This window comes from Ascidiella aspersa, chromosome 2, assembly GCF_963924565.1.
Source record: "Ascidiella aspersa chromosome 2, kaAscAspe10.2, whole genome shotgun sequence".
Lineage (NCBI taxonomy): Eukaryota > Metazoa > Chordata > Ascidiacea > Phlebobranchia > Ascidiidae > Ascidiella > Ascidiella aspersa.
In genome coordinates, this window is record NC_139448.1 from 11205823 (window position 1) to 11220162 (window position 14340).

General features: G+C 39.1%; 1 protein-coding gene across 1 annotated transcript; it reads right to left on the reverse strand.

The window, feature by feature from the left end:
- Window positions 1–203: 203 nt before the first annotated feature.
- LOC146163633 (uncharacterized) lies at window positions 204–13830 on the reverse strand. Its single transcript, XM_083381865.1, has 19 exons — window positions 13711–13830; window positions 11833–12064; window positions 11466–11658; window positions 11058–11222; window positions 10824–10901; window positions 10389–10522; window positions 9577–9731; window positions 8883–9159; window positions 8408–8566; window positions 8019–8136; window positions 7421–7650; window positions 6668–6748; window positions 5759–6076; window positions 4828–5024; window positions 4273–4444; window positions 3683–3838; window positions 3009–3086; window positions 2514–2671; window positions 204–1894 (listed from the first exon to the last, which is right to left on the reverse strand). The coding sequence occupies exons 2-19, from the start codon at window positions 12046–12048 to the stop codon at window positions 1480–1482; spliced, it is 3300 nt and encodes a 1099-aa protein (XP_083237991.1). The 5' UTR covers window positions 12049–12064; window positions 13711–13830; the 3' UTR covers window positions 204–1479.
- Window positions 13831–14340: the final 510 nt, after the last annotated feature.

Below are 14340 nucleotides of genomic sequence, written 5' to 3' on the forward strand. Positions count from 1 at the left end.
CATATTGACAATTTGTGCCCCCTCTGGAACTTTCGAGGCTAGCGTATCGCGACAAAAACTGTTTAAGGCCAATCTGCATTTTTATTCTTTCCGAGTTTATTTTCTAAAGGCCACAAGATAACTTGATTCTTTAAACGAAGCGAAGAAATAAAAAGAAACAGCGCACAAAGCGACAAAAAAATGGAAAAAAAAAACTAGGCACAAGTCGTACACGGTACTATAACGAAATGAGTGCTCCCGATTTGTGGTACACAATCAATGGTGATTGCACATTAATAAGAAGACGTCAAATATAACAAAATGTGTAGGGAGCAAATGCGCCAACATCAATAATTAATACAACTCTGTTATAAACTCGTTTGGAACGCACGCAAAACACCAGCATATCTACAACGAGGTAGAATTGCGGCAGGAGGCTTCGAAGAGAAATAAAGGCTCGTGTGTGTTTTGAAGATTTCCGACTGTTCACAGTGGGCAGAATTCGGAAGGGAAGGTGGTGTTAGCAATAAATACGAGGTTTTAATTGTAAACAAGCCATTTTAAAATATCTTTACTACCAAGTCCTTTGCGAAACTAAAGCAAGTCATTGAAACACTGGGGGCGTTGAAACAGCTTTTCCTGATTGGTTATGTACAGTATAGACTGCCGGCCAAATCTTGGAATAAAGGAGTGTCGCTTAAACAACCCACCAATAATTGAACGCATTTTTATTTCCACCGGACTGCTGTACAGTTTCGACACAGCGTTGCGTGAATCCGGTTGCCATTCATTTGCTTTTTTCCGATTGAAATACCACGTTACGCTTTTCCGAGCAAAATACACAAAGGAACAATGATTTTAAAGCGGAACAACGTTTCAATGCATTTCCTTTCATTTTTGTCATAACATAATAGTTATATAGTAGCACTGTTTATGTCGCCAATTATAACGCGATTATGAAAACAAACAAAAGGTAATGCCGGGCGATAAAAGATCCCGTAAGTGTTACGGAAAATAGGGTGTACACCAACAAAATAGATGTAACGAACACAGGTATATTCCGTCTCGGACAAACGACTGGGAAACAAGCTATTAACGAATATGGAACGCCCCTTTCAAATTTTCAAATGACGAAAAATGACTAATTTGAGTTTGACGTTGCAATATTATGAAGAAACCAAAACTTAAACGTTGACATTGCACAATAGATACATGCAATGTTATCTTATCTTTCTTAAGGAGACACTTCGATCAATACGTTTAACTTTGTAAATTACGGACAAGTAATGTAAACGGAAATGTACTTTATTTAACCCTTTTTTAGCAATAAACTACATTTACAAGTTGCACTTTTTGCATGCCCGAAAAATTGCACTAAGCCATTCGGCATTAACAAGGATGACAAACAAATACAATAATTTGCTTTAAGGCGTGTTGCTGAAAGATTATGCGTTTGTATTGCGTACAGGTGGCTTTTTTACTTTCTAATGTTGACTGAAGTTAGGGAGGCGTTGAAGCATGGGCTAAGTTGTCCTGCATAATCTGGGGCGAGCCAGTGAGAATTTGTTGCTGTTGCAGGGAGACATGGACTTGTTGCGGCTGCTGCTGCTGCTGCTGTTGTTGCTGCTGCTGCTGCTGCTGCTGTTGTTGTTGTTGTTGCTGTTGCTGTTGTTGGTTGTGTGTCTGTATCATGTGTTGTTGTTGTTGCTGCTGTACTTGCTGTACCTGCTGCTGCATCTGCTGTTCCTGTTGTATCGCTTCCAGCGCTTGCAGCACGGTAAGGTGGCTGATTGCCTGGGGCTGCTGCTGGTCTGGGTCAGGGGGCGGTGGGGCCGATTCGCTTGGCACTGCGGGCCCCATAGGGGGCTTGGAGAGCAGGTTTTTACCTGGTCGCTTGTCGTAGAAGTGGATGTCTCTGTGGGCGGGAAAAAATAAATAAAGCGTTGACACAAAACGGCATCTCATTTTACTCCTCAGTAGGCCTACCACAGTAAATTCACTCTGCTTTTTTGTTTTTTTGTAAGTCTATTTGAAATTTAGCACAAAACTATAGATCAATCAAAATGGTAACTTGTTAAAAATACAAGAACTATCTTTTCAATCACATTTTACACATCAGCACCAAAGTAAGTTTACTAAATTTTTGTTGGTCTGTTTAGAAATTGGTTACAATTCTGCAAACAACGGTAATTAAAACTAGAAACCAAGAACTGTATAACTGCGGTGTATTTTTTTTATAAAATTTACCCTAGTGTAGGTAACAAACTGAAAACCTACGTTTCGAACGTACTGGGTGCATTCAGCAATAACAAAACAAACAAAAAACACATTAAACTTTCCTCTCGAATTTTTTGGCCGTTCAGGAGAATTTACGGAATAATGTTTAAGGTAGTTAAACTGATTTATACAAATCATAGACAGGTTTTTGTAACACGTAAATCATGCCTGAAATCACCTATAACGGACTTTCGCTCCTTTAGGTCGGGCATCTTTAAAACCTCCAACAGAAAAAAAAGTAAAAGCAAGAAACTAACCTGAGATGTCGCTTGAGGACTCCAATATGAGCGAAGCACTTGCCACACTCGACACACTGGTGCGGCTTCTCCAGCATGTGCACGGCCCTCACGTGCTTGTTAAGGTTGCCGTGGAGGCCGAACGACTTGCCGCAGATCTCACACTTGTGCGGTCGCTCCTGTACACAAAAAATGCGATTAGTTCACGGCCAGTCCACATAACTTACTTGGCCCATGCTTTGGGGCGTTTTAAATCAATACTGTTATGTTGAAGAGATAAAGGATGAATAATCTAACAATAGAATAATAAACAAAAAAACTAAGAAAAAATGGATTTTCTGTTTTGTTGCAAACGATATCTGATATTTAGACCAAAAATAAAACTTGTATTTCACGATTTAAAATTTAGCAACACCAACTAATGAACCTAAAAAAATTCATGTTATTTTGACTAAGGTAAATATAAAGAGGTCAAAGTAAGGTGTGCCCGGCGTAGCGTTTGCGTTCTTTCCATACCTTTAGATGTACTGCTTGTATATGTCGGTCCAGGTCGACTGGTCTTGTGAAACTCCGGTTGCACTCGTGACAGTGATGCTGTGGAAAGAAATACCTTGTATTATTGACTGCGGGGAAAATGGAATTGATCAGGGCCACAGTGATGAGTAGAGAAACAACAGGTCAAGGTTACCATTTATACTCTACTAACACACGTAGTCCGAAGAAAAAGGGAATCGGTAGTTTATACTTCAAACCTTATATGCAGACAGGAAAAATGGTTATATATTAACCAGGTCCAGGTCTTTGTCAACCTTGGTAGAACTATTTTCAATCAAATCGGGAAACACGCAGATTTTTAGTATTTACACAAGTATTATTATGCCTAAATAGTAGATAAACAATTTTAGCGCCTTTTTTAGATTTCCATTTACTTCACTATAGATTATTTTATTGTATAATTACAAAAAGGTAAAAAAATATGTTTTTTGTTTCGGATACTGTATAAATCCCGGCATGAAAGTTCAGTTAGGAGGAAAACCAAGATGCCCTATTAGTAACTTGCCTGTTATCAAATAAGTTCAAATCAAGTCCTGTGGCACGACTACCCTATCCCCACCCAACCTTGCAAGCCAAAGTTCTAAACTTTTTTTCGCAAAATGCTTCTCTTCCCTTGCTAAGCGCCTGTCACCGACCTGCGGCTGCGAGCTCTGGTTGGTATGTGCCGACCGCATGTGACGTCGAAGCTGGGTGCCTTCGCCGAAACGCTTGCTGCACACACTGCACACGTGGGGGCGCTCGTCCTCGTGGCAGATGTGGTTCTTGAAGGCCATCTCGTCAGCAAAGCCCTCCTGCGAAAGAACGAACGTGGGCTTGAAATGGAGTTTAGTATGTTTGGCGAGTTATGTCGAACTTCGCTTTCTTTAGTTGAAGGAAGAATGGGCTTTATTAAGCATAATATGAAGCATGGGATATTTAAACGTATTTTGTAATGTCTCAGAACAAAAAACTAAGGAAGTAACTTTTAATTGTAGCTTGGTTTTCAAAGGGCATAATCATTGACGTATTAAAGTTTATTCATATTGTTTACTACGTTAACTTTTGTTAGTTTTGCAATGAACTAACACCAAAATGTTATCTGGTTTGCATCCACATGTAAGCTCTCATCGTGTGTAATAATACCATCCTAAAAACCCGAGACACATTCCAAATCGGGAAAATACACACAATTATAAAGATCAGAATTGCGGGTTTTTTCGCCAAGTGAAATTCTAGCTGCACCTACCTGACAGTCGGCGCACTTGTAGCAGGGCCGCTGGTGCAGGTGAACGGTGAGGATGTGTCGCTTGAGGTGGATAGCCTCGGAGAAGGCGGCGCCGCACTCTGTGCACTTGAGGCTCAGCAAGCGGTGGGACTTGGACGGCGCCTTCTGCCGTTGGTGGACGCCCTTCACGTGCCTGAAGATCGAACCAAGGTTAAACATAAAATAATTGGCTTTCGAAAAACTAAAGATTATGAGTGATTTGGTCAATCTAGGTTCCTAAATTCAGGGGCACTGCTATACAAAGAAATAATCTCATTAGGTGAACTAAAGTAGTGTCACTGTATCAGGTGATTCGGGACAACGTCGAATATATAACTCAATTAAATCTCTTGAAAAACATAGTCTTATCATGAAATATCAAAACTCGGATCGCCCCTTAAAATCATAGAAATATAATCTCTAAGACACAATATTAAAAACTTGTATCGCCCCTTAAAATCATAGAAATATAATCCCTAAGACACAATATTAATAACTTGTATCGCCCTCTTTAAAAACATATATTTTCTCGCTTACCGATTGAGGTCGCTCATGCGCGCGAAGGTCTTGCCGCAGTGCTGGCACTTGTGTGGGCGGTCCTTGGTATGCACACAACGCACGTGTTGCTTGAGGTGGGTGGCCGTCTTGAAGCCTCGACCGCACTTGGTGCAAAGGTGAGGACGCTCGCCGGCCATCGCCATAGCTGCCGCTGCGGTCAGAGCAGCCTGCTGGAACTGCAAGAGTCCTGAGGTTACTTAAGAATCATAGTTACCGCCACCAAAGCAATAACAATAGTACACCGTTTCGATTTCTGCTTTGATGAGCCATGCGAAATGCCGAAGTAGGCGTGAAGTTTTCATGAGCCAGTAATTTAGGGCTTGTGGATGCTTTTTTGGGTCTGAAGCATAAGGTGGCCACCGTAATTAAGCTTCAAGTAAATTTGTTGTGACAATCACATGGCATGCCTGTTTACACAGAAGGAAAGCAACGCGTCCACTTGCCGTATGCAAACGTTTCGAGTCCGACAGGCAAACCTTGAGTGTTGTGAGCCTGACAGAGCAGTTATTTTTTCCTGGCTTACTAAAATATTACTCACCTAACGGTTACGATCCGAACGTTTTTTGTGTAGAATGTGGTTTGGTGTCAGACAGTCAGATCGAATGTCCTATACTTATTAACCGATATCTTAAGCAAAAAGCAGCACAACTTGCCAAATTTCGATCCAAAGTCTAAAATATTAGATTAGTCAATAAATCAAACCTCTTTCAATTTATTACAGGCCCTTTATTTGTTTTAAATTGGTTAAATGTTAACATAAGCTAATTAGCTGATTTAAGATATAGGACAGGCGACAGATTCAACCTATAGGATATAGTCCAATGCGCACATTTGTATTGATTTTCGGCCTGAATATTCAATCAAAGATAATATTTAAGCCCTGCTGTAATAGCACTGCAGTTTTAGGTACCTTCATACTGGGGCACACGTGGTCCTTCATGGTGGACTTTTCTACAATCTCCCCACATGCATTGCACTTGGCCGTGGTCGAGAGGTCGCCGCCCGCTATTGGCGGGTGAAGGTCGTCCGCTGATTGGCTGAGCAGCATGTTTGAAACCACGTTGGTCGTCCTGGCGACGGCGTGATGTTGTTGTTCCTGCTGCTGCTGCTGCTGCTGCTGCTGCTGCTGATGTTGCTGCTGCTGCTGCTGGTTGCCTAACGACAGGTTGCTGATGATGGAGGAGGTGGTGGTGGGAATGTTGTCGCTGTGTCGGGATTGGAGGTGATACTGTGCAGAGATGGGACAGTTTAGGTTTTTACATAAATTGAAAAACAATATCCCTACCAATGTTTGGTATTACGCCACTAAATACTATTCACCGAGACTTGATGGAGAAATGCACTCTTCGAGAAGCAAAATCTAGGGTTAACTTTTTTAAAGATAGTGTGCGTGGTAAAACCATTTTCAGCACATAATTAAATTGGTGAAATTCGTGGAGAATTAATGATTTAAAGTCAACGGCGAAAACATTGAATTGGCTAAACAGCAAATTAAACACGTTGAAAAAGGACGTCAATGCGTGGTTGTCGAAGTGAAACTATAACATTTTGACAGTTCAATGTGCATTGTGTAGAATAGTATTACGTATTTACGAAATTTGCCTTTGTCAGTCTTTTAAAATACACTCTGTATTGTTAATCAAAAAATCAGCGGTTTAATAAACGAACATTCTGATAAGTTTATAAAAACGCAAGTGTGTGTAGTTGAAGTAAACGTTTTGTCATGTGGTGTAGGTAACATCGTATTATACACAATGATTAGGCATTTTGCGTGAAACTCTGGATCGGTAAATATATACTGTGAGCAGTTTAGGCTTACCTGCAGTTGGTAAGATTGTGAGAAGCCTTCGCCACAAACAGTGCACCAAAACGGCTGGGGGTGGGTCGACATGACGTGGTTCTGATCAGGGTAAATATTTCAGTAAAACAATCACAATCGACAAATATTTCTATGGGAAATTATTTTATCAATGGCATACAAATCTTACTCCTTGTAACATAATACAAATAGATGTAGTAGTTTTCCTGTTGCGTAAACCTAATAAACTTGCACTTGAAGAAAATAAACTGCAAAATTTCGTGCAAAGTTTACGGTAATTAGGCATTATGATGCTCACTTCGAAAATAAAACTAAGATTAAAATATAATCTCAATTTTAAAAGGCCAACATTCTACAACTAAATCAATGACCATTTATCATCTAACAATATTAACCTGGACCATCAAACATATGGGGACAAGTACCAAAATTTTACGATCTTTCAAATCCCAACACAATAAATAATGTGAGGAAAATGGACGCAGTAGATTTTTCTTTCTCAAACACCAAATAAAGTTGCAGCTAAAGGCAAATCAAACACAAAATTTCGTTAAAAGTTTTTATTATCAGGCATTATAATGCAACTTCGACGTTTAAAACTAAACTTTCAAAAAAAGATATTAATTTTAAAAGGCTAACACTATATAATTTAAATGGCAATTTAACTCATTGTCCACTTATCTTCTAAGAATATTAACCTGGGTCATTAAGCAAGTTGTACCCTTTTTACAACTTTTTACACAATAAGCGTACCTGCAGCATGGTTACGGTGGAGAAGATCTGGCCGCATTCGTAACACCTGTTCATGTGCGATTGAGCGGTCGGCAAAGCGAGGCTGCTGGAAACGTCGCTGTGTTGGCTTTCCTGCTGTTGTTGCTGTTGCTGTTGCGGCTGTTGTTGCTGTACTTGTAGCGCCGAGAACACCTGTAGTGGCGCGGTGTTGCTGTTGCTGTTGTTTAGCATGACGCTGGTCGGCACCAAAGCTGCGCGAAAAGGAAACAGTTTTCGATACGTTGGTATTTGAAAAACGAGTTTTATAACAGATGCTGTTTCCACACGTAATGGTAGCTTGAGTTATTGTATCTGCTTGCATGGTTGGTTCATTTTTCAGATCTTTATCGCATGAAAACTAAAACTTATTAAGAATGATGCGGGTGGAGCTAAAGTAAAATGCACTAGTCTAAAATATAAATATTTTTGGGTTAAATTTAATACTAACATTAGATTTTGTTTAGCATTTTAATAGCATAGTTTACTGAGAAGTTTATGTGATAACCAGGACCAATCTTAGAATGTCACAGAAAACCAGCTTCAGCTGCCTTTACACCGTTTCAAAGGTATCTTTTCCTACTTTTTAATGTTTCGTTGATGTTGTGCACGCGAATCAAGTGCGTCTTCAGGTAAGACTGAATGGAAAACCTCTTGGCGCAAATCGGACAGTGAAAATTCTTCTCCTTGGAGTGAACGGCCTGGAATAAAATAATTTACTTTCTTACGATTGATTGAATTTTCCAAATTAACATGTTAAATGCAGAAAAATGCTTCTTTTTCCCTCTGCATTCAAAAGTTTTACTTTAGTTTTATCGGATATGCCATCACGCTTACATTCTGTTGCCTTAATTGTCGTTTAATGGCGCTTAATATAATTACCAGTCATGTAGGGAATATAATCAGTCGGTGACATTCTTGTGTCCATTAAAGCTGTTTGTCTTTACCGCAACAATTAGATTTGTGGCCAACCTGCATATGATGCTTGAGGTTGCCGGCCTCGGCGAAAGTCCATCCGCATTTGGCGCAAGAGTGCGGCCTCTCCCTCATGTGAACACCGCGCATGTGACGGTTGAGGTCGCTGCGGCGTCCAAAGCCCTTACCACATTCCTCGCACTTGTGAGGTTTGTTCTGATAAAAAAAACAATACATCTGTTTTTCTATTTAATACTGAATGTTACTGATTGGAAACCGATTTGTTTCACTAACGAGGGTTGATCAGAAAATTGTGACATAATACAAATCTTGTCTGTTTAACACGATGAAAAATACTTGCTTTGTTCGCGCAAATGAATGTTTCAAAATTGGATTAAAAGCCAATTGCGTTCCCGTTAGATTTTTTATTGGCTTATGGATCGCAAAAACAAAAGTCGGTCAAAACGTTTTGCAATGGCCACCACCACAGACCGGGTGCCGTCCTTGCGCCTTAACGAAAAAGTTAACTCACGTGCACTGCAAGCAGGTGCTGCTTCAGGTAGGTGGTGTTCTTGAACGTCTTGTCGCAGTCCTTGCACTGCAGCGGCTTACCGCTTTCGACCCCAGCTGCAGTCATCTGCCCACCACCTGCCCCACCACTTGTATTACTACTACTGTTATTAGCGAGAGCTTGCTGCAGTTGGTTAGGGTTACTTGAGCTGCTGCTGCTCGCTGTGGTGCCGTGTACGTTTCGCAGGTGGCTCGCCAGCAGCGAAGGCTTCATGAAGCTTTTACCGCACTGGGTGCAACTGGGAAGGAAAAGGGTTTCTTTCTTGTGCATAGTTTATTGAAAATTCTCGCTGACATATTTGCCTCATGTAGCAGGCCGAAATGCGGCATCTATAGGATGTTTCCAACACTGGAAATTCTAATTTATATTCGGCTACGAAGATTTGATTGCATTCCTTAACTACAGATGGTCTTGCTTAAAAAAGAAGAATTACACTGCCATATCACGCTACTGAAACACTCTTCACACATGTGTGTACAACTGAGATCTCACTCATGTGAAGAAGTTGTGTAGGGAAAGAAATATTTATTAATTTTCCATTTTTTTAAAAGATTAAAAGTTTTTAATTTTCATACTTTAAATTCGAAACGCTGTCCTTTAATTTAGCATCCTATACAACTTCACACACTTAATGACTTGTTTTGGCTTCACTTACAGGTGGTGCATGATGCGTGGTCCCTGCACGGTGTGGGCCATGTATATGTGGTAGTTAAGCTGGCCGCCGTTGGTGAAGCTGGCGTTGCACTCGCTACAGGTGTAAGTGGCGTTTGCTGGCTGGATGTCGTTCGAGTGAACCGCCTTCATGTGGTCCTACATGGATAATATTACATATACTATTGCTACCAAGAATATTATATACTGAAAAAGTTCTTCCGGGACTTATTTTATTCGACGTTTACCGTACTTCTTTTCAGTATATGGAAAACATTAAGTTGTCGCTGTCAGCTATTGTTATTGGTTTATTTGTGTTCGATAACGTACAGTGATAAAATGTGTTTTCGTTTCCTACTCAAGGGTTATGCTTTTAAATTCAGTTTCGTGTTAAAAATGTATGTCTAAGAAAAAACGTTTTCAGAAGGACGACGATTTTAGTACCGACTGTGTCTATTAGTGTGGCTTATTCGTTAAGTTGTCAGCTATGCTCTCTTAATAAATAAACATTACAGCACACTTTGATGAATTTTAGGCACATAACGCTGAGACAATGGTTTTCATAACATTCTTCGTTCATGACTTTCTTATTGATGCTTAGTCAGTTTAATTAAAAATATAGGAACGCAGAATTAAATACAAGACCTTTCTTCAATTTAAAAAAGGTTTAAAAGAAAAAAAAGGTTTTAAAAATGAATTGCGGTTTTGAAAGCTTTCCGTTTAGTTTTCGTACGCAAAAAAGTAAAAATAGCAAACTGGAAGAAGTTAGAAGTGGCTTCATAAGCCGAGCGAGGAAAAGAAAGCGACAACACTTACTCTGAGGTGATGAGCAGCGAGAAAGCTCTCGGGGCAGGAATTGCACTTATGTGGCCTGGCCTGGAGCTCAGCGTGCGCTACGAACGCGTGGTAGCTGAGCTGACCAGCCTGCTTGAACGTCTTATTGCACTCGGCTGGAAAAGTTTTGCATCGCGTAAGACTGGATGTTAGTGTTAGTGTGTAAATCGACTAATAAACCTATGTTTTACAAGGTTGTTGTTTGAGTGGTATGGTTAAACGTATTTATGAATTTTACACGTACTACCGTTTTTGCTCAACTGTATTTATATGAAGTGCTATATTATATTAATTATAAATTTGTTCGTCCGACAAAGATAGGTTTAACATTTGTATGCTGACATATGCTGACAGTTGTAGTTTTGACTATCTATTCATTGATTTATCAATGAAATGTAATCAAGAAAATAGACTTACTGCACTTGTGTTCTTCTTCATTGGGAGAACTGGGTGCGCCACTTGCATTGTCCGTTGCAAGTGCTGTGCTGCTAATAACTAAAAAAAAAACACAACAAATATTTAATGACATGATTCTGGAAAAAACCTTGTTGTACATGCCCCAAAACAAATCAATAATTGGAATAATATCAAGTTAATTATTTTTTGTGGTTTGGTGTCGCTGCTTCAGAAAAAGTCCTGCAAAACTGTTACCCTGTTGTGACAATGGGTCCAGATTGGTTTGCATGAGGGCTGCAACTGTGTCATTGTTTGCGATCATTGCTACTCCACTCTCTGCTGCCGCTTGCTGGATAAAATCTTTGGCAACCGAGGTAGTTGCCATTTGAGGGGACAACATATGCTGCATGTTGCCCGCAACTAAACATATATCGTTTTAATTTAAAAGCATCAAAATGTATTTTAATGACATTCGATAAAATTAAAAAATACGACTGTTTAATCGATCATTTAAATAAATACAATTTTTAACCCCAATAACTTTTTATTTTCAAAATAAACAGTTGATTAAGTTAAGCTAATTATACCTGCAATGAATTCGGACCAAAATATAGTTAGCAATTATCAAAACTAAACACATCTTTTGTAAACACAAAAGTTTACTTTGAATTGGTGTTGCATTCGAAATGATGACGTTTGCATTTTGCATTCCAATGTTACTGATAGTTGCCATGCCAGGAAGGGTACCAGTTATGGGAAACACCCCACTTCGCTTTGAAAGTTGGTTTGCAGGAGGAATGGTTATTTGGTTGAGCGATGGCATGCCGCCTTGGCCAATGAAATTCTTTCCTGCATTCTGAAGTACAAGATGATTTGTGTATTTTAAAAAAACGGAATGATTAGTGATATAATAAAACATAAATATATTAGCTGGCAGATTGAGCAAAAAATAATTCTTGAAATATCAAACAACCTAATTTTGTTAGTTAGGGTGCAGGTTAATGTAAAAAAACAAAAAAAACTTACTCACCAAGTCAGTACTGGCAGATAATCCAGACACACTGCTAGCCACGGCTGCAGTGGCCCCAGCAAAAATGTTAGCAAAATTTACCATCGTAGACTGGCTGATCATTGAGAGGTCAGTCTCCTTTGCCTTGCTTGGGTCTTGTTGCTGTGGCAAGACGTTACACTGGACACCACTGACCACTCCACTTGCTGCAGGCAGCCAGTAGGCATTACTGTCCATTGCTCTTCAATTTTGCCTACAAAAATTTATTTAAAAAAACTTAAATTTTTGGTCCACATACTGTATATCTAGGCTATTGGTTCCCAACCGGGGTGCTGCAGCACTCTAGGGTGCCATTTTTAATGCTCAAGGGTGCTGAGAGGTATTTTAATTTTTAGGATTCCAATTTTTGCTTTATTGGTAAGCTTCTTAATTTTTTTTGTGTAGGATAAAAGTGCTAAAATTTAAAAAGTGTTTTTTAACCTTGTTGCACACGTAATATGCCGTTTCAATTTCATTTATTGTAACGTTACAGTCCATGCAGCAAGAATACGAGCAAGGGTGCCACAAATTATTTATAATTTTGTGGGGTGCTGCAAGCCAAAAAAGGTTATGAAACACTGAGCTAGGCAAACTAATAATATTAGTGCAGTTGTAAGTTAGTCAAAGCACTAGGAAAAATACAATATGACAAAATTTTACTTTGTAACTTATACATTGCAAAGCACTATTAAGATTCCACTAATACCTTTTAATTAATTTTTTTGTTTGAGTGATGTTTGCAGCTGTTAACAAAATGTCCTGCAAAATTATGTTTAAAGGCTTTAAAAAATTTGAACTTTTGTTTTACATATCTCCACTGCTGGAAAGCTACAAACAAACAAACTGACAATACAATGTTTTTAGAATTCTTTTTTTAAATTTCATCAAATAAATTTCATCAAAAAAGGCAGCCCAAAACAAAACATTCTGCCCAAATATTATTTTATAGGCTTTGTTCAATAGAATTCAATTTATTTTTGTTCTATTTTGATTTTATATAATGTGAAGGCTATAAAAGTGTGATAAAGTAATAGACAACGTAGAAAATTTCTCTTTTGCCACCTTAAGCTTGCAGAGGCCCGATTTTACAAGTTTTATTTTCGCTTCACATAGTTTCAATTCCATATGACATGATAAGCATATTTCTAGTTGTGAAGAAAATTCGAGTTGTACATGCAGCTGTAAATCAGTGATAGCAAATCACAATCTGGAATAATTTATTTCCTCCACTACACAATCTCATTTTGACTGAGTTTTAATGTTTGAAGTTCAATCTATTTTTAGCAGTTCAAATGAAAATTTAAAATTGGCAATTGCTTTAAAAAGATTTACCTGTTATGAAATTGTTTAATAATGAATGCGTCAATTATTGTTATGTGGCAACCCATCCGGTAAAGAGTTTTGTTTATGTGCAACACGTGTGAATGAAATGCAATTTTGTTTGTTAAACCCGTGCACTGCGCATACCGAAATTGTTTCCGCAGGTCAAAACGTGTTTTTTTACGAATCAAGGTGGTGTATTGGGCCTTATGACGAAACAAATACATGCCGGGACAACAACTACAACCGATCAGCTGATCCAAGTGCGCCTGTGTGCGCAGTTTCGCCGAGAAAAAGGACCACAGAAACACACACTTGTGCTGGCAGTGGCACGGCCGAAGCGCTGCCGGTGGGTGTTAGCGCAACGCAAAAGCGCCGACGAAACACACACAATTCAGCATTTCGCTGCGCGGCGCGCGCCTCCATTTTGCTTTCGCATAGACATGCATTGACCGCCGCGCTTTGCGTAAGCGACTGGCACACTCAAAAACGACGCACAAACTATCGGCCTACTACCGTCAAACTGGGCCATAAACTCACCTGAAATGTTTTTAGCGTTGTCCGTCTTTGGACGAAGGATGCTGTCGATCTTTTAAGGCTTTATCATCGTTCTTTAATTGCTTGTTTCGGCTAATATCTTACGCGGAACTGGCGCACGGCTCACACAATCACTAGCGCTCCGCGATTGGGCGCAAGCCTGACGCGCTCATTCACGTCACAACAATTCAACCATTTCACATATTCATCCGCGCATTATGTTACCAACTTACTTCTCGCTATAAACAGGAAACGAAATTATGCAAACAATAAAATAATCAAATTTACATGTTTTAATCATCAACAAGAAAAACGAATGTTTGTCACGAAACGACCACAGATTTTATAGATAAGTTCAAATATTTTTAACATTCCAATTATTTTTAAATAAATGGCATGTCATTATAAAAAAATTCAAAGCATGTTTAAATATAAAACATGAATTTTACAAATGATACTAAACAGAGTTGGCAATTCCCTCGAATATAAATAAATGTCAAACCTTCTGTATGCCATGGTTCAATAAGTTTCGACATGGTATCTGATTTTTAACTTTGGGTGACCAAATTGTTTGGCGGCAAATACAACCCATTGCAATTGTTATTGCTCTGTAACACTTGTTTAACTTCGAAA